Source organism: Halictus rubicundus, chromosome 10, assembly GCF_050948215.1.
Source record: "Halictus rubicundus isolate RS-2024b chromosome 10, iyHalRubi1_principal, whole genome shotgun sequence".
In the NCBI taxonomy this organism is placed as follows: domain Eukaryota; kingdom Metazoa; phylum Arthropoda; class Insecta; order Hymenoptera; family Halictidae; genus Halictus; species Halictus rubicundus.
The window spans coordinates 7,389,664-7,416,442 of NC_135158.1; the positions used below are offsets into that span (position 1 = coordinate 7,389,664).

Below are 26,779 nucleotides of genomic sequence, written 5' to 3' on the forward strand. Positions count from 1 at the left end.
AGGAAAGGGCCACGATCGCAGATCGTTCGGGAGATATCGGTGTTCCCGGAGCTCTGCCCTAGTCGAAGAAAGAGGAAAGGCACGGAGACGAGAGGAAGAAAAAGGGTGAAACATGTACGTATAAGACTACGGGAGAAGACGAAGAGGAGAAAGAAGAGAAGGGCAAAGGCGGAGGAGGAAGAGGATGAGGTGGCACGATAGTGGCAAAGACGAGAAGGATGGGAGGTGGAAAACGCGGTCCGGCTACGAAATGGCCGGGCACCGACGCGACGGGGCCAACGATCGAGAATGACCACCCGACGTCTCCCTAAATAATGACGAGACACCACCCTAATTCCCGGCATTCCACGCTTTTCGCTATTCGAATTACCGAACGCACCGAGGACGGTGTCCTGTCCTCGGTCTGATCGGACTCCGAACGTTCCGATTCGCTTGGAAACTAAAAGACGACGGTAGGGAGATGACGATTCTCGGGGACCGCGCTAAAGAGTTCCCGGCGGCGTGAAACTCTCGGGGTGTCGCGATCGATCGATCAATTATCGAGGGATTCGGGGAATCCGAGCGGCCGCAACGGTTGCGGTGGTGGCGATGTAGTTTTCGGGAAATGTGTCGAAGCCCACCGACCCGCGATGCGGTGTCGTTGCCCTCTTCTCTTCGGTCTGCTCGGTGCTGGTTGCACAGCCTGCCGCCGCCACCGCCGTCGTCGTCGTCGTCGTCGTCGTTCAGCTCTGGCTGTCTCGCTCCCCTTCTCAACCCTCTTTCTCTCTCTCTCTCTCTCCCTTTCTCTCTCTCTCTCTCTCTCTCTCTCTCTCCGAGTCTCTGCGCTCTCTTTCTCTCCCTCTCCTTCTCTCTTTCTCCCTCTCGTTCCACCTTGATCTGCCGTTTCTCTCCGGCATTCTTTCCCTCTCTCTCCCTCTCTGTCCCGGTTTCTCTCTTTCTCGCTCTTTCTCGCAATGCGTACACACCAGCAAGAGCCGCCACCGCCGCCGCCGCCGCTGCTGCTGCTGCTGCTACGAGTAGGTTATCCCTGTCCCCTCCGCGAAACCATCCTCTTATTCCCACTCCTCCTTCGGAGCACCTGTCGTGCCAGGGAGTTCGGCGCGTTAGGGGCGTTCGCCGGAGGTAAGTAGACGGCAGGTTATCAGTCCGCAGAACATCTTCGTCGCGAACGGAACAGTAAACCAGTGTGGTTGCTCATTCTTTCGTGGTGGAGAGAGAGAGAGAGAGAAAGAGAGAGAAAGAGAAAAAAAAAGAGGAAGAAAGAAGGCAGTAACAGTGAAGGAGAGGACAAATTTGAACGTAACACGTCACGCAGGCATTTTTGGCGGATACTGTTCGTCGTTGCTGGTACCATTATCTTTCCCGTCGCCGATACGTACTCGTAAGACCCGCCGAACAGGAGCGGTTCGAGCCTCTTACCCTTCTCGCGATCACGACTTGTCGAAACGGTTCGGCACCGGCGACTCCGCCGAGACTTTTTCCCACGAGAAATCGATTACGATCGACGCTCGCCTGCCGGTCCTTTTCCGTTGAATGACCATTGGAAACGGCACCCGCGTATAATCACGAGAGACCACCGCACCGGCTCGGATCGTTCGGCCCAGTTTATCCCGAGTGCTGCCGGTCGAAATCGATCATCGGCCGAGCACAGTTCCGCGGTTGATCGCGACCGCGCCGATGCGAACTGCCGTTCCAGAGGCCGACCGCCGGTGAATTGTGTTAAAGTGACGGATCCCGTGGCCAGGAACCTACCAGGAACGCTCGTCCGGCGAGGAACAACACGCGAGAACGATCGTCGCACGATAAACGGTGTGCTCTCCGTCGATCGCACGGTGATTTAAACGCGGTGTCCAACGATCGTCGGTGCGAGGCGCAGCCGCAGAAGAACCGAGGAAGAGAGAGAGAGAGAGAGAGAGAGAGAGAGAGAAAGAGAGAAAGACAGAAGCATTCCGAGGGGTTGCAAACGTGAAAGGAAGGAAGGCGGAGCTGATAAGGCGATAACGCGGCTGCCGGGATGCGGCACGAGGAGCCGCTAAGCTGCAGCTAACACGTGGCGACTCCGCACGCACTCCGCGATCGCTAGGTGAGCCTTATATTCTCGTGCAGGGGAGCTCATTATCCGTGACTCCTTTGCCCGTGATCTTCTAGCTGAACCTACCCGTTAATTAAATTTACACCGGACGATTCCGATCGGATCGAGTCGATGCCGAGTATTCTACAATTTAAACGGCTTCCGTTCGTTTCGACTTTTTCCGAACGCAACGGATCCGATTTGGTCGCTTTCACGCACGGCGACACACACGTTTCGAGCGTGTAATTTCATATACATATATATGTATATATATATATATATATATATATATATATATATATATATATATATGTACCTCGCGAACTTGATTCGTGTGTCTCCGTGCTGAAAGGTCTGTTACTCGGAGATTTGAGGGTTTCGGGTGGTAAGCCTATGCTCGGTATCGGTGTGTCTTCGAACCCCTCGACCAAGGTAGCTGCAATGCTCGCGAAACGTTGGGAAACTAATTCCGCTAGGACACGGCTTACACCCGAAAGCCTCGACAGTGAGATCTGTAAAGGGCTGTTACTGTTAGGACACCGTGAGGCGACCGGCCAACACGCGAGGAGGAGAAAAGGTCGTCTGCGAGTTCCCCTGGCGTTTTCTCCTAACGGGCCTCCCATTGAAACCCCACGAACTCTCCCATACCGCCGCGCGACAGCTCATGCAAACGGTGATATTCGGCTGTCGATGTTAACGCGCGTGCGGATAGAACGGACCAGGACGAAACAGCCGAGCGGATAAGGTTCTCGTACGAGGAAATCGGGTGGGGAGGGAATGTGGTCGGTCGGCAGGCAAGGAGGCCTCACCAAATTTTCGTGCCGCTGTTCTGGGCGCAATGTGCCTCGAATCTCCACGTGCTTCGAAATCGTCCCTCTTCCTCTATCCCCCACTATCCTCTCCTCCGTTCCACGGTGTGCTCGCGCCGTCCTCGTCGATCTCGGGCACGGAGGCTCCGTTCCCGCGGGCCTCTCTTCCTCTTGCTCTCTCGCTCTCCTTCTCTCTCTCTCTCTCTCTCTCTCTCTCTCTCTCTCTCTCTCTCTCTTTCTCTTTCACTCATTCTTCTTTCTCTTTCTCTCTCCCTCCCACCGGTCTCGCCGTCTGTCCGTCCCGTGTCTCTCCTCTCTTTCCCACGTCGGCTTCTCTTTCTCTTATTCTTCATCGGAGCTGAGTGGAGCACCCAACCGCTCTTCGCGATGCCCTGAGACGCCGAAGAGTTAGCACGCGCATTCCGGTTAGCGGTCCGACGAACGCTTAACCGTTGCTGTTCTCCTCCCTACTCGACATCGCCTGGTATCGCTCGCCACTGTCATTCAATGACTCCGCCGCGATCTCCGGCAGCGTTCGAGGTGCTCGAACGCGATGAAGGTCGGAAACGATCGGAGGGACCCGCCACCGATTAAGATTGCGTGATCCCATCCAGGAAGCGGACGGAATCGCGTGAATCTCTTTTCTCGATGCCCCCGTCCCGCCCCGTCCCGCCCCGTCGCGTCGCGTCGCGTCGTCTCTGTAGATCGAGACGGGCTCGAGACGGATTGAGTCACTTTGAATATATGACGTAACAACCCGATCGGTTTGAATGATACTCCGGAAACCTGAAATTCCGCGATCGGCCGACACCGCCTAGCCCCCTTACGGGGACCATTCGTTGGCCCTGTATCCGGCACAAGGACAGACACCGTGGAACCTCGATTATGCGAACTCAATTAAAAATGTTCTTCATTCATTGCAAGGGACGGGAGGTAAATAGAAATCTCCGACTTTTCTCAATGATTTACGTAATATATCGGTGCACTTTTGTTAATCTTTCCAAATCCTACGATATTTTCGAAAACATATTTTACGGAGAAAAATGCCTAATGAACGAAAATGGTACAATTAGAAAATCGGTAATCAATATTTCACAAAATAACTGTCACAATACAAATATATGGACCGTTTATTTTGAAAATGGTGTAAGTCCATTTAAAAAAAAAATGAGATATCAAATAATTTGTATATTTGTACCATCTTTTTATCAACAAAAAATGGACTTGAAAAATGAACTAACATGTCTATTAACTAAATGCAGCCAGGAAATAATTTCTATTTGATATCACTTTTCCGAGTGGAACGTTTGAGCGATCGAAATAATTTATCGAGGACACGAAACGATCCGATAGATCACAGCGGTGAACGGTCCCCGCATTATTTCCGGTTTCCAAAGCTCCCGAAATTTGTCAAGATTCCCAGAGACCCGGCAATCAGACACAATAGCCGGCGGATTCGTATCTCTATTTTCGATTTGGGAATACGATCGGCCCTCGCCGGCCCGGGAATATCTGTTTGAACGGTGTTAAACGCGGTATCTCGTCTCGCGATCGCGATTCTCACGTGCGTGGAAGACCGGCGACGAGCTGCTCCTGATGCACCCTGGAAACGTTGCTGTTTTAAATGCGCATACGATTTCGCTGCACGGCGAAACGTTTCCCTTATGACGATGTAATCTGTGGAATCGAACGAGGATCGAACCTGAAAGCTTGCTATAGCTCTGAGAACGGGTCGCGTATCGTGCCGAAATTTAACAACAATGCCAACGGTATCGCATACAATCTTGTGACTCGGCTGGTCACTAGCCCTTGTGCATCAGTCAATTTCCATCCGCATACTTTAACGCGTGCTACATGCAATGTACAATGTACGAAAAATGGACAGAAACCAGACTAAATTCAATAAGTTTCTATTAATCAGCCGATTATTATTTTGTAAATTAGTATTTTCCAAATGCTGGATATAAGAAAGAACTTTAGCTTATATACCTTCGCAGGGACCGGTTTCATTCTGATCGCACCATGTAAATAGAAAAGTCGAAATTCAGTGACAATGTCCGCGGCTCGGTTTTCGGTTCCCGGACACGTTTCGCGATGTAAAGAGAGCTATTATGCGAGGCAGCAGAGGTGGACCGAATCAAGCAATCCCGATACATACATACATGCATACATACATGTCCCAAGCGCCGAATATACGAGCAGAAGAACGCCCTGTACACCTGGCTACACGCCGCTCGAGAATTCGCTTCGGAGATCCGCTGAGTCATTGATTTCGTAGCATCCCATCCCGAGCCCATTTCCGAGAGGCTTTCAGAGCGTCCGTGGCAACTATATTAAATATTTATGTACTTTATTTCCGGGAACGTGTCCAATTATGTACAATGAAGGGAAGGATATATTATTCTTCGGAATAATGGACAGTTTCCGGGATTTTATGAATGGGAATACTGTTCCCCGGATTGCTTTAAAATTCGTCACGACTGTTCATTGACTGTTGGGGGAGGGGGGTGGGAGGTATTTAAAAGTTTGTTTGCGTCGTTACGACCGACGGCCGCGGATTTTATGTATTTATAATGCGCGAACGGAATGCGCGCAAGTCAACCGCGGCTGAAATTTTAATAAAGTTTACGGCCGTTTTCAGTCCACTATCGGCTAGAATAACTAAGCCATTAAACTTTTTTCCGTGTCCATCCGTCCCGCGGTTAAGGATGCAAACTTTCTTATCCCGGGCTTTGTAGACTAATTGGGGACATGTTTTTACGAGCACGTCCGCGGCTACATTTGTGTGTTACTTCTTTCGGCCATAATGGTCTGTTATCGGTACCGATGAACACGCGAATGAAGTGCTAAGACCGGCCAAGAAAATATATCACGTTGGCGGTTCGAAGCGTTACCTTCCCCCGGGCAATTAAAGTAGTTTCAGTCAATTAGCGTTACTTTCCATCGAACGTGTACCGAAGATATTCGTGCGAGGGTTCGCTCGGTAAGAACGGGACAAAGCTTATTAACCCTGGAGAGGCACACCGTTTCCTCGGACCAAAAATTATTCCTGAAAATTATTATGTTTCTTCAAATTTCAAAGATTTCCAGATTACAAAACCCAATTGTTTAAAAGACGTTAAAGAAACGTCATATTTACAATTGTCTCGCAACGCTGATACGAAAATCAGTGTACAGTAAATTTCGCTGGGGTCATGAGAGACCCCGGATACCACTACAGTGTTAAGTCCAGATTTGAAAGACACAAAATTAATATTACAATCCATCATAAATTAAATATTTACATCATTATGGATTCTCGCTTGAGCGAGGATCGATTGTAAAATTTAGCTAAGAAACATAAAAGTGCTTTGAGCAGTTAAAACACAATTACCATAAAAATGTCAACGTCCCAATCGCGATTTGAATACCAGTCTTTCTCGCAAAACGGGAACCAATGTCCTCCGAGTTAACATTTCACACGTTTGTTGGAATCCGTCCTTCGGAGAATACTATTTTTCTAAAAAGGAATCTAAATATTAACGATGGTGCTAAAACGATCGTTCGGATAGAGATCGTGTTAAAAATGACCATAATCGAACGGAATTTCATTATAAATGACGTCCGGGTTCAAGATTTCGCAAGGTTCGTTAACCTTGCGGCGCTTTCGCCAAAATCGTTAATCACACCGATCGTTTAGATAACGCCTATTAAATCGTCTACTGTCTAAGAATTTATGCAGATTGATTAGGGGACAGGGAAACGGTCTCTCTGGTTTGGAGGTTCGAGGAGATTTTTCGCAACGGCGACCATCGGCTCACAATGGCCGCGCAACCGCTTCCCGAGGCGTACCCGCGGCCGAGCATTCTTCTTTTAAAATTTGCATCGAAATAAGTCGCCGAACGTCCGTTTGCAATCGCCGCGCCGTCGTTGGCGGGCAAAAGGAGTATACTAACGGTTTTCGAACAGGTGTCATCTCTTTTTTCCGCGCTTCATGAAATATTCACCAGGCATACGATTACGTTAGTAGCGAGCACTAATACGTGCGTTGTGTAGGGACATTCAGCCTCTTGGCCGCGACATTGGAATCACGCCCGACATAACTTTGCATTCGATTGGCGGCCATATTTCTTCAGGAATTAACCCCTTGAACCAGGCCTACCGGATTCTCTTCTCGGTAACACTTTTTTTAACATTTATAGCGACTTTGCAAATGTCATTCTTGCACAAAAGATCTTAACTTCACACCTTAATGTTTAAACTCCAGAATTTGGTAGACGGTAATTTTAAAAACGACTTTACAAATGTCATTCTTGTATAAAAAATCTTAACTTTTTACCTTAACGTTTAAAGTTCCTTAATTTGTTGGACGGTAATTTTCTGCGAGGGATTTTAACTTCGTACATTAATGTTTAAACACCTGCATTAGTTAGAAGGTAATCGTAGATTTACGTGAAACGGAAACGAAGGAGATAAAATATGGATTCCTGCAATTTTAATGAAACTTCGGAGCTAATGATTGCAGACCTAGATTTTATTGCTGTGCTTACGACGCAGATTGAAACATGGTACATCTCGAATTTCATGACAATTAGAGCATTCTAAAATTACATGTCTATCGGAAATTGAATTATCGTGTTTCATTAGTTTGCCTATTAATTGTAATTTAACTAGAAGAAAATAAAGATACGAACTATTGTACGAAGATAAGCGTATGGGTTAAGATATTTTTAACTGTAAGTTAAAGATGCTTAAACGTGACGTTTAAACGACTAGTTCTATATTTGTCATACAAGTATGCAAATTCTTAATGTTTCTGTAATCTCGAATATCCATAGATAAATTTATAAAATTCAAATAAATGTAAATTCATTCTTTGTGAACTTCAGTACATTGATCATATGAAAAAGTTTAAAGATTCCTGCATATCTCAAGAATGTTTTTCAATTGACAGACTTGAAGTGATTAATGTGTGCAGTGGTGATTTTCACAGCAACAATTTTCTGAGTCATTCGGGACGAGACAAAACCAGCGAAAAAATTAATATTAATCACGAATAAATCAGCTCAGTTAATAACACAATGGATAAGATCAACGACTGACATACTTACATACATAAACACAGGAACGAGATGTCTGACGGCGTGGATAGAACGTAAACGCTAATAAGTTTCGAAAGCACACAATTGATTTTACGGTTGATAATTTGGAACAAGAAAGGTTATGTCCGACATTCTTGTATATGCAAATGCGAACAGAGAAAGATTGAGACGTCCGTGATACAATTACGATTCCGGTGCTTTGGTCGTCTTCTCACGCAATGCCCTAACGAGACACTGAAGAATCGCTTAAGAGTAAAATGCTAATTTTATTTAAATTTATATAGAATAGTACTTTTAGACGATCGTTCATAACTACGGTAAAAACAACTGTCTACGTTGAGTATGAAAAACGTATTTCTCTAAAAGATACAAAAATTACTAGATCTTGAATCTTGACTAAGAAAAATACGTGCACAATATTTTCATTTTTAAAAATTATACAAACGTACAATGAGTGATGAATAAAAATCGAATTTAATAATAGGAACGAGTTTAATGTACGTCTAATTACGTGCAACCATTCAGAAAGATTTACAAGATGGCAGCAATGGCCATCCGTTCACCTTTCTAGGTTAATAGTGTATCCACTATAGTTTCCCCGTTAAAACAAGTCTTAAATTTCACTTAAATTGCGCTTGGCTTGATTGTCAAACTTTCAAATATTTTTAGTATCGTGAATTTATCTTACGATTAACAGTGAGTAGGCTTGTTGAAGGAAGATCGAAATGGTGTCCGGTGTTATCCAGAACTCGGATACAGCAGTGCATTTCCGGTACATTCTGGTAACATTGCGTGTTGTGCCGATTGTACAACGATACGTGTCTTACATACCGTCATTATCTTACCTTATTTAATTATTCGAATCGCCTCCGACAACTCGTCAACGACCTGGATATGTAAATTACTTAACAGTGACTACGTTAAAGTGTCCGGATTCGCGTTTACATTTAACTATTCGACCTTGTCCTTCTGCTTACGAATAATCATTATACATTATAAAAATAATGACAAATTTATTCTACTATAAAATACGCTTCTTAACGTTAAGGTCCAAAATTAAAATCGCTCAATGAGTAATAGAATCACGAAACACGTGACTCGTAGTGTGAAAGTTAATTGAAAAAAATAGAACATTATTTTTAAGTTACAAAATTCAAGAAAAAGTTGAATATGCTAGCGAACCTTTAGAAGTAAATCAAATTTGGTCACTCGGAATTCTACGCGCTTTAAAGACACGGTTAGCTGCCTCGTCCGTCTAGCACCGTCTGTTTCTACTTACGCCACGCACTAATGACATGGTGGTATTTTTTAGCTTCTGGCAACCTTATAGTTTTCTGCAGGATGTAATTAACCACTATTTTGTACATTTACAACTACTATTGTATCATTTAACAAGGTAAGCCCAAAGGTACCTGATCAAGAAAAATAATCAATTTTTTAAAAAATAAAATAGAAATGAAATAGTACTACTCAGCTTTTTCTAGATGATCAGAAATTATAAATTTTAAGTTCTGTTATTAAAAATGAATACTCGTAGTTACACATTGTCAATATAGTTTCAGATCTGTCCACACTGCTATACAAGGTGTTCAGATTTTAAAACAGGAAAAAAATCAAAAGAATTAAAACAGCTGAAGGATAGCAATACATTCCTTCCGACTTACTACAATTTATTGGACAAAGAAAGACATTTCTAAATTGAAATTTCTATTTCGATTAACTGAACGGAACCCCACAAAAATCAATAACGGTCAAGCACTAAATCTTAACATTTTGTTCCACGAAATAAATTACTCTGATTTCCATGCTGGTTCAGCAGTCAACGCGCCGGGCGTTAATTTCATCCTATCGGCTTTCCCGGGCGAAAAAAAAAATGAAAAAATTAGATTCGCTTAATTCGTTTTCACGGTGCCACCAGATTACGCGGCCCGCTGTCGGACCTGTGAAAAACGTCGACTTTCCATTGACACGGAATCGCAAAAAAAAGAGTTAAAAGCATCGGCTGAGATTAACTCCCGAGGAGGTCTCGCGATAGCGTTAAACCGCGTGCGCGACCGGTGCGGTGGATTTCACGGCTTTCGGATTGCACGGTGTGAAAACAGCAATATTGATCATCGGTCGCCGATTTCCCGTGCATCCCCTATGCATACATGCACAGTCTATACAGGCGTATACACTGCCGCTCAAAAGCATGTGGACGGTCGCAATTTTGTTGAGAATCGATTTTCCGTAACCATGCACATTGAATTCTTGATATATGTCAACAACACGGGTCTTGCCAGCGTCGTGTATCGTCCGGGAGGCATACTCGAGCCGTGTTATGTTTACACTCCGCGGCGTTTATCATCGAGGCCTTGGCGACATGTATAGAGAACTGTATCTTCAAATTCTAGAAAGCGAACAATGATGCATCGAATCGCACCCAATAATCTGACCTCTTGTAATCAATTTTTTAAATATTCCCCCGAGTAAGTACGAGGTACAGTCCCTGAGGGGTTAACCCTTTGCACTCGAGTGGTGACTCTGAAGCACCACTAGAAATTATTGTGGCATTATTTCAAAGAAATGACGAGAAATTTTACAAAATATTTGTTACATTACAAAATTTGTATTTAAAAGATGACTAAACATTTAAATATTATATGTGGAAGTCGGATCAGTTTCGTATGAACAAAATGAAAATATTCTAAGACGGAAGAAAAATTTAGTTTTAGAATGAATATAGCGCCGAGTGCAAAGGGTTAATATTTGGCAGACCCTCGTGCTACAATAAAGGTCGCTAAAAATTTCGCAGAAGTAGAAGTAGGTTGTGGTTCATAGATTTCGTACTGATGGGTCGGTAACTATTTGTAGGTGATCGCAATTACGAAAGTGTCCACAGGCTTTTGAGCGGCGGTGTATACCGCGAAAGCGTTATCGCATTCTGGTCTGGTGACAGTGGCGGCAGGCGGCGGCGCAGCCTATAATACTTTACGCATCGAGCATCGCAAATACTGGTTAGGGCCGTAATCGGAGCGGGGTTACGCGTTGCGGGTGCGTGCGCGTACATACGCGGTCGCGTATCATTTACAGTGGACAGTCCGAGCAGAAGCGAGCGGGTACGAGCGAGTATAAGCGGGCATGAGCGAACGAACGCGCTACCGTACTTGAAAACCGGTATCGCCGTAGATTCGTGCCATTATCAATTAATTACCGAGGTATTACGTTCATTTGACACGCTATCCGCACTCGCAACCGGTACACCGAAACAATTCCACCGACGCGACGCGTCGCGACGCACGTGCACGAACGCGTCTTTCTGTGCGTGTGCGTCGTCACGCGTATACGATCCAGGCTCGTTACCAGACACACTCCACGCTCGCCGAGGATTCTCATTAATTTCTAACGAAGACGCCGGATGAAAAAATCCGCGTGACTTCGCGCGGAAACGGAGCAACGCGGTGCCGCGTTAACCCAGTTTCCCCTATGCGCTCTATAGCGTCCCCGTAGCCAGGCCGAACGAGGATAATGACGCATCGCGACAGCTGTCGGTTTTGCGGTGAACGATTGGGGCCTCGACACGCCGAGATGATCGTAGAATTCCTTGGACCGTGCCAGGATGAATTTCAATCGATTTCAAGGAAGCGAAAACCGTGGGTCGAGACCGCGGCCATCTGGTTTAGCTACGGTGACCCCTCACGGCGTCAGAATAGAACCCCTCCCAATGTCCAGATAGAAAATCTTTCGCCTGCATTGTTATTAATAAATATTCTTCTTTCTGGTTGTAATACTACAGACAAGCAGGGTGTCTCAGGGCGGGTGGTATAAGCGAGCATTAGGCGATACTTTTTGAGAAAAGAAAGAAGAAAGAACGAACAACATTTTTCTATTTGACGCTTCGTTTTCGGGGAAACCGAGTTTGAAAGGTTCGAGTAAGTAGAATTGGTTGGTCATGATCAGACGCGTCTGCTATTCGACAGCATGCGATTATATGTTGCAATAAGAATGGCGAAATATCTACATAAATGTTGTTTTTAATAAGCAGTATGAGTCAGTTTTTGTTCCCACTAGGTGCTACATTTGTTATGATTTTACACGCAAGATGTGGGTCCAACAATTATCAAAACAACGCGAAAGTGAGTAACGTTTCCGCACAAAGTACATACGGGTCGGCTTGTTCGAAGTAGCCATAACTTTTTCATTGTGAAAGCATGTATTCACCATGTTCGAACAGTCTGTCATATTATAGTCGAGCGACAACCAATTTCTATAATTGAACGTCGCATTAGTTTCCATATTATACGCGAAATACGTGTCTAGCAATTGTCTGAACAGTGGACGGAGGTTAATGGAAAAATTAATAACGTTCCCTCGCAAAGAACAGAATAAGAAAATGGAACACCGTCCGCGGAAGCGTTCAATCATCGCCAGGTGTTGAGGAAATTTTCTGACAACCCTTATCCTCTCCGTTCATAGAATTAAAACTGATCCGATACTTCGTCATATCACCTAATAACTTTTGCAATTTTCACGTTGAATTATCTTGAAATATTGTCGACTCTTACACTCTCGTACCTTTCTTTGAATAACCGGAAACTGCAGTTTCCAATGCACAACAGCGCCAGCTACAAAATGGCAGATCGCCCATTAAAAAAATTCGTTATTTTAACTAACTCACTGGAAACTCATTAGAAAAAGACCAAATATTAAGCTAGTAGACCTTTAAAATTTAACAAATAACGCTTTGACTACCTCGTTAGTCACATGCGCCAGACACAATCGTTTGATAGCATACACCACGAATGAACCAAAATTGCACAGTCAAGCGAAGACAAAAGAACATGAATTTTTACCACGAATCTCACGGATCGACAGTGTCCAGCATATGTTCGGTTATCCGAAACCTAATCTCCTCGCGAATCCGATCCGCCGTCGCAGCAAGAGCAACTCGCGTCATACCGCTCTTTCTCGCATCAGTGTGATCGACGGCGATCTAACCCGCGCGATCAACTTCTGCTTATCACATTAGCGCGTCCCAGATGCGCGGATGCTTTCCATCCGCGTGTACGAGCGACGGTAGCCTACATCATCCTTATTATGATACAACCTTGATCGTAAATTCTTGGCACAATGAACCTACTTCGCCGTACACATGTCGGCGATCTCACCGCGGATCAAATTGATTTCTATGGATTAATAGGGGACGCCGACGCCGCCGCCGTTGAGCCGCGATCCTGAAGAACACCTGACGGAGTGGCAGTAACGGGTTTCTGAATAGTCGCCGCGACTTCCTACACATAGTGTCCACGCGTCGGTTCTATGCTTTGCGGTAGAATGGTACTCGTTGATCGGAACCCGCCGGTATCGGCGTCCTTTCCATTCACGATGCTCTCTTATCGAGCTGCGGTGGCCGCGTGCGACGGCGCACATACGTGCATACACACGCATTGGTATTTAACACTACATTTACGGCGCACTAAAACTGACTATTCTACGTTACTTTATAAAAATAACGAGAATATGTCTGTCCAAATTTTTGGCCATTTCTACTGTAATTTGTATCCAGAGAAATACGTTTGTTTCATAATTCTGCATAGACGCACCTTTACAGTCTCAATAATTAATTATCATTTAGCACTCTCACGTGTCTCTGTGAACCTAGTGTCAGGACGTCTTCCGGTCTAAAGTGTCATTTTGTGCGCCTTGGGAATTTCTCTAACGAAACCAGAAACGACTGTTTTGTATCGTTATGAATTTTGTACTGATACAATTTTTTAGGTCGAAATGCTTAAAATTGTAGGAGTTATAGTTCCTTAGAGGGGAAGTGTTTGAACAATGAATTGGAAAAATTGGCTATATTTAAACTGTGATAATTTTTGTGAAAACTTTCAGATCCACATTTACGGATGTGTATCGTCAAAGTGTTTACAGTCGAGGGGTCAAAGTGTTCCGACTTCAAAAAATGATATGATCCGAATGATAGAAAATATGTACGCAAAAGAACCTGAATACGAAACAGTTGTCGAACTTGGTTGGAAACAATGTTCAAACGAGCGATATAAAATGACGCTCTAGACCAGAAGATCCCCTTATGCGCAAGTATAGGTGCAGGCTGCATTCACACGGTCGAATGATCGGCGCGTGCAGTGCAGCCCGCGTAATACGCGGCTGCCACGCAGCCTTCATCCGAGAGGACCGGTACAAGAGATGGACATACCGCACGCGATAATTGCTCATCGTCGCGCCAAGCCGAGTCGAGCCGAGCCGAGCAAAGCGGAAAAGAGCTGAGCAGAGCAGAGCGCGAAGACGAGAGAGCTCGGCCTCGCCGCCGCTGCCGCGCAGACTGCGATCACTGGGTCACATTAACCGTTAATGTTAACATAACCGATCCCGATCGCGGTGAATGGATCGTAAAGTCAATTACGCGCTCGGTTACGGCTCGCACGAATCTCCTCGCGCGCGCGCGAGCTCGTGCTACGGCCACGCTCGTTTCGTTCTCCGTATTCTATTCGATTTACCGAGCTATAAATTCTTGGCCAACTCGACTCTCGGAGGCAACAGTTTGCGGCCAAGCACATGGGAGCCGAAGGTCATCGCCGGTTAGGGTATTAGGTGATTCGGTTCGTTCACCGGATGGAATTAATGGTCTATTCCTGTCGACCTATCGCAGTTTTTGATAGCGGCACCACTTTTTTCCTTTTATTGCCGCACGCCGATAGACGCCGGTAATTATTATTGTGTTGCGGTATCGTGATTTCCTTAGCAACGGTACCCAACGGTTTAGAGCGTTGCTATTGGCGAGCACAATCTGAGCTATTCATATTTTTTGCGGTTTAGCGACCAATGACGATTTTTCGTCTGGTACGACGGGGTAGACTATAACGTGCTAATTCGATTTAAAAGGCTTGTTCGTTATAGCTTTATAAGATATGTACAATTAACTCGCGGTAGTATTCGGTCACTTTTTTAAATATTGAATCACTATGTCAATACTGCGTGCATAAGTCTGTACATCTTTAATTTGCATAGATTTTTAAACTCTAGTTTGCATAGCTTTTCACTTAGGAAGTGTAAAAAGGTTTTCGATACTAGAATAGAGAACAATCTACTACGATATAGTAGAATACATTCCAAATATGCGATTTCAAAGATTAGTATCTCAGTTTCTGCTAATTGTTTCTAAAACCTCGCGTCCGGGTTATTAAATATCGAAATTATCATTTTTCCAATTACTTAGCTTACCAATAAAATGATCTTCCTACGAATAATACGCAGCACCGGAGAATACTATACGGGCAAATTATTATTTTTCTATACATTCAACTCGGAATATAAACGCCGGACGTGCAACCTAAGAAGGAAATATGAGTGGATGTCTTGGTTCTACTAATAGCTATCCGTGTAGGAGAGAATGTATCCATTAGCGCGCAATCCTAATTAATTCTTCCTATCAGTGGATCGAAACGATTCCTGCTCCTGGAACAAGTTTGTTCGCTGGCCACCGTGGTGTACACCGAATACCTGACGATCAGAATCTTTCGGGTTTTTTACGAGATCCGACGGCAGTGACGGTTTTGGAATAAGTTATCGTTGACTCTGGTGACACTTACAAATTACGGGGAGATGTGAAAATTAACGACTGCTGCCCCGAGCCGGCATCGTCGGCTGCGGGAGATCTAAGAATCTTTCTACGACGATATACATACGTTCGTCGTACATTCCAGGAGTGATTTGCTCGCAGCGAGACCCTGAGAAGCTGCCCCAGTGCGCACACGTTACACCATAATAGTGATTTATAAAGTTGCAATCGAGAAGTTTTTCTTAATCGTCGAATAGATTATTAACAGTTCCCGCTGGTGATCCGTGGATCAACTGACACCGCGCGAGACCAAGCGAAAATCAATTCTAACTCTAAACCTACCACGGTCAAATGACCGATTTTATATTTTACAATTATTGAAATTATAAACATTTATGGAAAATAGTGGAATAAATTTCCTTGTCCAAGCATTTATTATATGGAAAATTACGGACAATCTCACATAAATTTAGGGTTGCCATTTTTATAAGGCAATATTTACCAGATACTGTTAATGCTTGGTAGGTTTAGTGTTAATATGAAGTCATTCATATTAATGAAGATGCTGTCCCCAAAATGTTGCACTTCCTTGACAGGGATAATTCCTGAGATCATCTGAAACAATGTTTTCCTTTGCGAAAATGTTCTCCGCGGCTTTATTAAGGAGTTATCAATGAAAAAGACGGACCAATCAGAGCGCGGCTACAGCAGAGAGATCCGGAGAGAGAGTCGGAATCCGTCTGCTGTATCCGCGCTCTGATTGGTCCGTGTTTTTCGTTGATAACTCCTTAATAAAGCCGCGGAGAACATTTTCGCAACGGAAAAAGTTATTTCAAATTGCGCCTGGAACCACCTCTTCCAAGGAAACACATTTCTGGGACACCCTGTATACATTATATAAAGAAATTATTCTATCACCAAACGTATTTACGTTTAATAAATTGTAAAGTGTACGCATTATACATGATAAAAGACTCGAATTCATATGGAGAAAATGAAAAAAGATCAGACGAAATGTTCGAATTTCTGGAGGCAAAACAGCTTCCAGACATACTGTTGCATTATTTCCAACTTATCATAAATTCTCCCTTAACCCCCGGTATCTTGCAATTAACGCAGAAAATGTTTATTTCCGCGTAAAGCTAACGGCGAACGTTGCGCCCGAACATTTGCACAAAGATCTAATCCAACGATTCACACGATATCGCGAAGGAACAGAAAGTCGAAAGAAAAGCGTCCTTTTGGAAAAATTCCTCGGCGAGCGGATAAAGTCGGTAGTTTACGGCGTCTTAACGTACTCGGAATTAATGGTCGCCGCATTAAAAAAATAAACAGCGCCGTAGCAGCCCCGTTGCGTCGTAACTAACGCGATCAAGAGATTTCCGCGGCGGCGAAGCCGTCCGCGATTATTCGCGGAGACAAATCACGGCCGGCCGACACGCGTGCACGCTCGCGGCGGCACGTCCGGTTTCGTTCGGCGGATGTTGGGATCGATGAAACAGAAATCGTCTGGGAAACAACATTGTCGAGAAAGGATGCCAACGGGGAAATTATTAGCGTGGGATCTATTGCCGGGTGCCAGATACTGGCAACCCGGAGACACCGTTACAACGATACACGCGGCCACCACGACCGGGCCCTTCGAAGCGTTCCAGCCACGAAACATCCGAAGAATGTCTTACTTGCCTACCTTTCAGACAGTCCCCACGGAAATCGCCGCGCACGTACGCGCACCATCATGCACGCAAGATATGTTCCACCGGTGCCCGGCGTTCGGTGTTCTCGATTTTTCAGCCCCGCAGCGAATAATCATGCCATTCTGTGGGAATTCTATCAAACGAACAGGCCGCGTACCCTACAGGTGATCGATCGACGGAACGGCATCTTCGATTAGTATTACGATTTACCGTACGCCGGTCCATCATTTATACAATTTGAAAATATCTGAACACTGGACAGCGGATCTGTACGGAAAATAAAAATTTTGATAGTAAGAAACTCGAACGAAATACAAATATTTTCCTTTCTGTGAAAATATAGCAAAGTTGAAAATTAATAATCTCTTCACTGTTTGAAATTTTTTTACCCACTTTTACGCAGATTCATAAAATCCGAAGTCTAGCGACCAGCGTCTCCATTTTTGACCGTTTCGAAAGAAACGAAAGTAAAATGAAAAGCAAGTTATTAAATGTTCGACCTGTTCGCGACGGAGACCGAAAGACCGCGGTTTCTCACGTGACAGTAAGGCATGACAAAACCATGTCGAGAACTATAATACGCGCGAGACACGAGAACAACAGTTACGCGGTAATAATAGTTGGAACGAAAATAGGATTAATGGTGATTAGCATTCGAGACAGGATAATGCAAATTGTGACGGTAACTTGTGCACTCGTGAACTACTTAACGAGCATTCTAATTAATACAGCCTATAAGATTACAGAGATGATCTATGTGTCAATCAATTCTGCGGTTAATTCACTGCAAAACAGACGCAAATGATGCATAAGCATGTATGTGGGTCGAATTATGAGTGATTATAATTAGTCAATTAACGCTTCCGCGTGGTGCGAGAGAACGCATTGTTTTCTTACGATGTAAGGATTCCTTTGAAGTCGATTTTTAATTTCACTTAAGCCTTGGAAAATCTCATTAACAAACATGACGCGTGAATTTTCTTCTTGCGAGCGGAATGCTTGAGGAGGATAACGGAGGTTTGGCAATCATGAAGATTTATAAATGTTTAGAGACTAAATTGTAGTATTTTCATCATGAAAGTAAATTAATGCTTTATCGAAAATTATACCCCTAATTCTAACTTTAAAACGGGTAAATTTATACCAAAGATTAATACAGTTTATCAGAATGTATTTAGTATATAAAATCAATGTTCCTTGATTACAATTTTTATCGAGTGATCAATGAAAATGTGAACTCCCAGACAAAAGGAAAAAACTCTGAACTCCGCCATTTCTCACCCCCCATTATATCCCACAAACTTCTGTCAGGGTCCCGGGGAACTTCCAATAAACTTCAGGTAATTATTTTTCACATTCCCCCGTGGGAAGAAAAGTTTAGACAGTAATAAATTCGCGGAGAAGGCGCCTCAAGCCAACATTTACGCTCGAGAGAGGTAAAAGTGATTGTGAATGATTGGTCCGATCGTGTGGAAGAAATTTGAATAACTTATAATACGACTTAATATCCTGAATAGAGCGTAATGCCGGGAGATTCATGCGATCGTAAACTTCTCCTTGTCAGAAGATCGCAGGCGTAACCTTTTTTCCGCTGGACTTAAATCTGACTGGGACTCGCGTGATTTTACGGTGCGTTCGTGCCTGCGTTAGGTTCACCCTGGACCGACGCGATGGTTCTGGTAGGATAAGCACGGCGCCGATAGTTCTTCACCGGCGACCACGAGCCATTAACCAATCAGCGGTAATTGTTTGGCATTCGCTAATGTAAATTCAGATCGAAAGCAGGCGTGGCTCGCTACAGGCGTCGCGGCCGTGTTAATTAGATATGCCCGGCAAACAGGGCATTCGTAGTATCCCGTCATCACGGCGCAAACCGCACACGTAGATTCGCGAACGTAACTGACGTCTATCGCTCGAAATCCGCAATCATTTATGCGTACAAGGCACGGCTACATACAATTTTAATTAATTCCCCGTGCCCCCCTCCCCCGAATGTGCCGTTCCGCCTCCCACGGTAGTCCCCCTCTCTTATTTCGCTTTGACAAACGTTGTTCGTACCACACTACGCTGAATTAGTGTAGGAGTCAGTCAATTTATAGACAAAAGGACCGAATCAAATCTTGCTTCTCGTATTACAGAATTTTTCATTGCACGGTAATCTGAAATACAAATATTAATTATTCACACTGGACGATGAGAAGTTCTTCAGTGTTTGTGTATGCACCACCTCTGCAGTCTTTAACGCACTGATCTGATTTATCTAATACAACACTAATTGCCTGGATTAAATGGTTAGATCATTCCCTCGTTAAACGAGAACCTCTTGAGTAGATTAAATGATCATTAGAAGAGCTGCATTTCTTGCAGAAAAGATTACTTTCTGCATGAAACCATTCTTTCCAGGATTTCTTGATGTCTGACCACTGCGTACCGCTTCTACTGTGTTGTAAACGCGAAGCTACATAGCTCCAGCGTTTTTACATTTATTTTTCTTGAGAGCAACGAACTTTAAAATCTTCATTCTACATTCTTAATTTCGTATTTCTATAGAAAAAATTTTTTATTTTCCGTGGAGATGTGGCAGGCTTTAGAATAGAGATGAAACAGACCGTTTCTGCGTTTGTCAATGTATCTAACTGTTCTTCTTGGAAGCAATGAACTCCAAAACCATTATCATCAATTTGCCATTTTCAGAAAAAAATATTTACTTCGTGTACAGATGCAACAGTTACACTATAAATTTATAATATGTATTGACTCAACATCTTTATTTGCGTTTATGCTTGTCCCGAGAACCAGGCAAACAGAAAGCTTGGAAAATAATTATACGCTTGTAGAAACTCGAGGCAATAGAGAAGATAACACGGTGGATTTGTATATTTCGATTTATTAAACTGTACCGATACGCCCCGCGCGTACAAGACTTCTTATCGAGGCGTAATCAAGTCAGTACCGAAGTCACATTATTTTGCTGGGTTCTATTAAGACTTCTTAATGGCCGAGTTTATGGCCCGTACATCTGGCGGATCGTTACCTTCGGCTTCAAAGAGGCGAGCGGGATCAGTTAGTCAAATTTGTTTCTAACCACGAAAGTTTGCTGGCCACGTGTGTGCCCCGGTGGCCGAGCCGGCTGTCCGCTGCACCGATTCAAGTATCATAAACCCGAGGTTGAAACGAGCCCAGTGGCCTTGCCAGATGTGCACAAGGTGCAGCCGAATCTCAGCCCGCATTCTGTACACACACTTCTCGGCTTTTTAATTGCCAACTATTTGCAATCGCAAACTGCGCGGACACTGATTCCCTAATTTACTCACCAGACAATGAGCAGTCGTCACTCGCAGCAACATTTTCACCTCTTTAAAAGTACAGCTTGTTTAAGATTGGAACGAAAAGCTTGAATTTATTTTTTTGAGAAATTAGAACAATTAGATTAATAACTAGAATTAGATTACTGTATTGAAAATTTAAAAACTGCGTTCGGCAACTTCGAGACTACATAGTGAACTAATTGTACTAATTTCTCGAAAAGATCCAAGTCGTTTACCCAACATTTAAGAAAGTTATTCTCTTTTAAATAGTGTCCGAGTGTTTCTGTAAATCATTTTTATCAGAAGTAGGAGAAATTTGAAAGAGCAGAAAGTTTAGAAGAGCCAGTCGATTTTGATATGTAATTTTCAATTATGTAAAGTCATTAAAGAAATTGTTAAAGTAGTTAAAGAAATTACAATCGACGTTGCTGTTATTTGATATTTTTAAGAAATGTTGCGATATAAATTTTACAACTCGCGAGTTAAGAGAAAATGCCTGAAGGTGTGGTAGATAGATAAAATTTTATTTGATTGTTGATTAGTGTCAGCTTTCAATAAACATAAACGGTATAATTTCTTGTAATCCCCCCGCGAGCGATGTTCGTTTTATGCTTGTAAAAACGTAAACACGCCAGTACGATGAATCACTACGTAATCAATTTGTACTAACATGTACGTACATCCTTACAACATTTTTTGTAATACCGACGTACGCGAAGGTCGTAAAATAATAATTGCTACTAAAATATAGCGTACTAGTGTCACTAATAATATTTTCACTATTTATGAAGAAATAATATTTTAGTATTAGATTTTACTCCAAAGAAATGAGTTAATTGCCGTTTTCCACGTTGCGTTGGCATGATTCTTGAAGTTTGCAATGAAATTTGCCACGGATAAAAATGGATGGTAACAGATCGGGCCTGTAACAAGAACGAGATAAAACTTTCTTGGCTGATGTATTTCCGATTTTAAACTCGTAAAGCGAGAAGCCACGAGTTTTCAACTTTTCGCTAGCCATCTTTAACCGTGTATAAATAACGGAATATCGAAGCAATTGAAAGTTGCGGGTCACGTATAAATAAAAATTCGACTTCGATTCATTTCCAGGAAGAAAACCGCACCTTCTTTCCCGGCGCCTAATAAACATGCAAAGTACAGTCAACTATTATGTCCAGCACTTTAATGGGCCCACTGCGAATTTCGCGATCGGCTTTATCGTCGCGAAAATCGAGACAACGTAGCCCCGATCGTCGCAAAATCGTTCCCAAGCACATTTGCGGTTTCGTACGGTGTCCGACGTCCAACTTTTTGTCGGATTAAACGCATCGCTTGGCCGAGCCTTTCGATTGACAGCGATCGGCTTACAACCTCGTTTTCATAATGACCGGGCAGACGCGACGACACCACCGCTTCGAGCGATTCATTCTTCTACGCCTCCTATCGATCCTCCAACAACGAACACTTCGTTCGCAACACTTCTTCTTCTTTTTTTTTGCACCTATGTCACCCGGAGCATCTGACGATCCATCATTTCTTCGTACTACTCGTCCTTCTTTATTTATTTTTTTTTTTTTAGCATCACCAGAGATAAAGTTCTCGTGGGCACAGCATTTTTTGACAGGTATCAATCCCGTAATTTATTCATAAAAAACATGATCAGACGAACCGCCTCGGCGGTCCAACTTCCTCGAGTTCTTCTTTTTTTTTCTTTTTGAGTTCATTTGATCGTCGGCTTTTGGCACGATCCATTAACCGTACGAACGATGCAGGAGTCCTTTATGATTCACGATTACCAGGTTATAAAGTTCGAATGTTGGTTTTAATTGCCTTTTTAGTGGAGTGCTCTTTCTGTCCTCGCTGCGGACCCGTTAAATACTCAAGAGTCGATGATGGTGTTTGTCCAGTCCGTAAGAGGATCTAGTTTTTAGGCTGGAGCACGGATCAGCTACCATTTTTTAAACGACTCGAATTTTGTAACACACCCAACTCCTTTTACACGGTTTTTCCTTACACGATTTTTAAATAACACACTCCAAATATTACGAAGATATGTGCATATGTTCCCAGTCGACGACTTCGCTGAAACAGATAGCACAATAATAATCCTAGTCTGACTTTAAAGTTTCAAAGAAAGGCACCAATCGATTTGCGTTTCTAAAAACTTTCAAACACTTTTTTCGCGAACGAATCTCCCGTAGACTTGAAGATCGAAGTCTCCGCTGCACAGTGAGACAAGAAAACTTGATATACGATTTTCCCTAACCGTTTTATCGAGCCCCGAATGGGAAGAGTGTCGCTACTTTTACTGCAACAACATTTCCTGATGAAAACGCTTCGTAGCACTTGCAATTCTAAAAACGGGCGTTTAGACAAATGGTAGTGACGCTAGTCGAAGGGACCTATCGGCCCGAGCCAGCTACTAAATGCTGAAACGACCGGTGGCTTTATGAATGATTACCGGGAACAGGTTTCAGTCCGGCCCGCGCGATCATTATTTCATTTTTATCTCGTTGTCGTTTACGTGTCCCCCCCACACCAGTCCCTTAATGCCGACGATCGATTGCTCGTGATTAATTTTCCCGTATTATGAAATTGAAACCTTGAATCGATCAGACGAGCGTGCCAGCGATCCTTGATACTGCGCGATTACCTTTGCATATTTATTGCCGTGTAATAAGATGCGTAACCGGGCTAAAGCAAACGCTCGGTCTCCCATGTAATTACGATTTCCTATCGTTCGTTTATTCGCGCCCGATGGGCGATACGGATCGCTGGACGAGATATTGTTGCGCCGATGTACTGGTCCCGCTCGTTGATCATAGATCTCTGCCGGTACGCAAAACCAGCATTAGATCCACGCTCCGAGGAACAGGGAACCGGCCGAACCGGACCGGTAACCCGTCGCTTATCGATTCATTAGCGACTTCGCGTTTCGACTACGTCCTAATCAACAAAGCATCGTCGGTAAGTAGGTTACACAGCGAAATCGGTTGCTTGTAATCCCCCCCCCCCCTCTGCCCTTCTACGCGTTTCACAACGAGTAGGTTGTTTCTGTCGAATAAAGACAACGCACCCGACTATCTTCGGAGACTATCTCGGATGATAATCATCGGCGGGTCAACGCTAATCACGGATAGGAGTAACCGGTACGGGGGATGCCTAACCGATAGTCGCCTGTTTCGGAGCTATTTGTCTTATTTGTTTGTTTCGTTGTTATGCTGTACAATGTACACGATTTAATAGATTTATTGATGGCGTAAATCATTCCGGCCGGCGTTCGGCCGGAAACCATGGACGACGTACAACGTGTTAAAGAAAATGGGCTCGAGATTTATGGAGTGGACAGCGGACACTGAGAGCACGGGACAGATCATTGTTGTATGTCAACTCGAAAAATAAAATAGTTTCTGGTTCTGTAACACTTTCGCTGACACACATGCGCGTTTGATAAATCGATGGTTGGGTTTAATGTGGGAGAAAAGTGTGGGATTGATCTTGGGAGAAGTTGTACGTACACTACCCTAATCGAAGATATTTTATCCAAGCGTAGAATTTGAGCTGCAGTTGGTGATTCAATTGTTAGAATTATTTCTTCTATTGAACAAGACATTTTAGATGTTAATAATCGTTTGAACAATTTTCCTTAACAACGGGACATTTCAGAGGTTCTCCGTGCACCTTGAGAAAGTCCACAATCCTTGAATATTGTAACAAGCAAAGTTTTTGCAGCCCGGAGACTTAAATCATTTTTTACAATCCCCAACATATTCTTCTCTAACGAGTTTCGAAGAGTTTCCTGCAGCGGGTTTCGAAATGGACTGACATTTTTTTACATTCTCGACGCGCGATGCTAATTCCGCGGCAAGATTTTACAACATCGAGAAAGTTCGAGGAGCTCGGCGATTTTGAAAAATGTTTGAGGTCGGGCGCGCGTAACGCCGGGCGTAATTCCGAGTAAAATTACAGCGAGCAGTAAATTTCAGGTATGATAACTGGAACGCATCGGTGTTATCGGCGCGCGTACAATGTCGGGATAACGTAGAACCGCCTCGAAGTAAGAGCAATAATTTCGAGACTAATAATCTCGATCGCTCATAGTTAACCGATCTTGAACGCAGCCGGGTATCCTGATTCCACGGAATGGATCGGGTACGCGTACACTCGAAACCCCATAACCATGATTTCTCTCGGCAAATCAATTTTGCGCTGAGACCTCCTTGGGATTCGAACCGCGACCTGGCAGACGGTGTTCAGTTAATTTGCTCGCTAGACCATGCTGCTCGGATAAATTAAAATAGATCCGGCTGCCGGCTCGCAACGTAACCGGGCAGCTCTTAACCGGCTGCTGGATTTTTCCGAAATCGAAACGAATTTCTAACGAGGCGCATTTGTCTTTGCAGAGAAGCGTATCTCATCGTGAGAGGCTGGGACCTCCAGGATGCCAGGGGTGTGGAGGTTGCTACGTATGATGATCTATATGGTAAGTGGTAGACCAATTAACGAGCATGCTGCGCCTGTTTGATTGAATCGTTATAATCGGCCGCTGTACGTAGCACACATCTTTCTAGATATTTTTCAACAATTAGAGATCACAATTTCTCTCATGAAATGAAGAATTTTCAAACACCGTTTTTACACATTTTGACTCAACTTGGAGGGCTTTTGTTGTTTCTAATTTTCCAAGGGAAGGACAACAACATTTTTTCATGTGAATTTATTTTCATTCAACTGTCGAAAGACTGAAGACGAAATAGTAACAACTAGACAAAATTGTAAATACATCAGCAGAATTCGGATGATACTATATTATGCATTTTTATTTCACTTCCGATTCGTACAATTGACTCGTACAATGTTTAATTTGTGTAAAGATCATACATATATGTATGTTAAAGTAAAGTTCAAAATAATCAAGAAAGGTGTATGTGTGTAGCTACTATTTTAATATACTCTATTTTATCTCATTTATGTGCTTAATTAATGTCTCTAGTTTCAATTCTGAAGCGTAGTTAGAATCATTGGTTTCTATGTATTATTTTAAAGGTTGTAGAAACAACTAATGGTCTGATCATGTCTATTCTATTAGCCAATTAAAATGATTAGTTACTAAGAAAATCAACGTTGATCTTAAAGGAGTAGAATGATTAACATATAAACAGAAGATTAATGGATAAGAATTTATATTATGCCCAATAAAAGAATCCACATTGAATTTAAAGAAACAGGTTCAAGAATATATTACGAACAGAAGATCGAAGTATAAAAATCTAAATAAACGTAGCCACAGCTGTCACGAAGCCGTCAAAAGTATTCGCCTCGCGAGGAAGATTGATTTATGCTTCCCCAACACTAGTTGAACGTAAATATGAGATAACATGCTTCCGTGAGTACCTTAATCTTCAAGGGAGGTTTCACTTACGCTGTATATGATTACACCGGCTAATTATTATCCAGCTCACACGAACCAGCTAAATGTTATGAACCCGAAGCGATCGAAGTGGCGTCGGGCACTATTGTGGCCGACGCGTTCGTGTGTTTACGCCTACCATAATGCCGGTACACAGACAGCGATACGAGCACGGATAGACCCACATGGAAAATGCAATTCAATATTGACCTAACGGTTAGCCTATATAAAGCCTGCATGGGAAACGTCTATATAGAAATTTTAATTACGATTCCAGCGAATAGGTATCGTACGCGGACCGGATGGAGGTAGTCGGATTTCCTGGCCACCGACTTTACGCTCGAAGTGCAGTATACTTGCAACGCACTCGCGCTACATTGCATCCTTTCCGAACGTTCAAAGATTTACTGCAAGCTTTTTAATAATAGAAACAATACCTTTCGGTGTCTACAGATTTGTGTTCGATTAATCTCGTACGTCCTGTGCAAACTGACATAAGGCTGTGGAAAGATAAAAATTTTCCGCATTTCTTGCTGGAAACTGGAGTCACTTTGGAATTTCTTTCCTTAATCATTTTGATAGTTTGGAAGTAATATATAGACTGCGGGTTTTATGCGTTTATGAAGAAAAAAAATGGAGAGGTGTAATTTAAAACAGTGAAAACATTAGAAGAATTTCAAAATAGTATTTTGAATAATAAAGTATTTAAAGAAAGAAAATAAATTTCTATTTCGCTCCAGTTTGTCGCAATTGAAGTAGAATATTTTTATTTCAGCTGCTCCAAGAACGTTGCCGTTGCCAACACGTGAATTTGTTAAATCATTTTTAATCTCCCAGTGTCTCTT

At 43.3% G+C, this 26,779-nt stretch overlaps 1 protein-coding gene across 1 annotated transcript in view; it reads left to right on the forward strand.

Annotated features, from left to right (window-relative positions):
• Nucleotides 1-1,915: 1,915 nt before the first annotated feature.
• M (zona pellucida domain-containing protein miniature) overlaps nucleotides 1,916-26,779 on the forward strand; it is a 38,791-nt gene continuing 13,927 nt past the window's right edge. Inside the window, exons 1-2 of the mRNA XM_076795562.1 lie at nucleotides 1,916-2,083; nucleotides 24,928-25,007. Of these exons, the coding sequence (XP_076651677.1) occupies nucleotides 24,966-25,007 (42 nt within the window). The 5' untranslated portion in view covers nucleotides 1,916-2,083; nucleotides 24,928-24,965. The remainder of the gene's footprint in view (nucleotides 2,084-24,927; nucleotides 25,008-26,779) is intronic.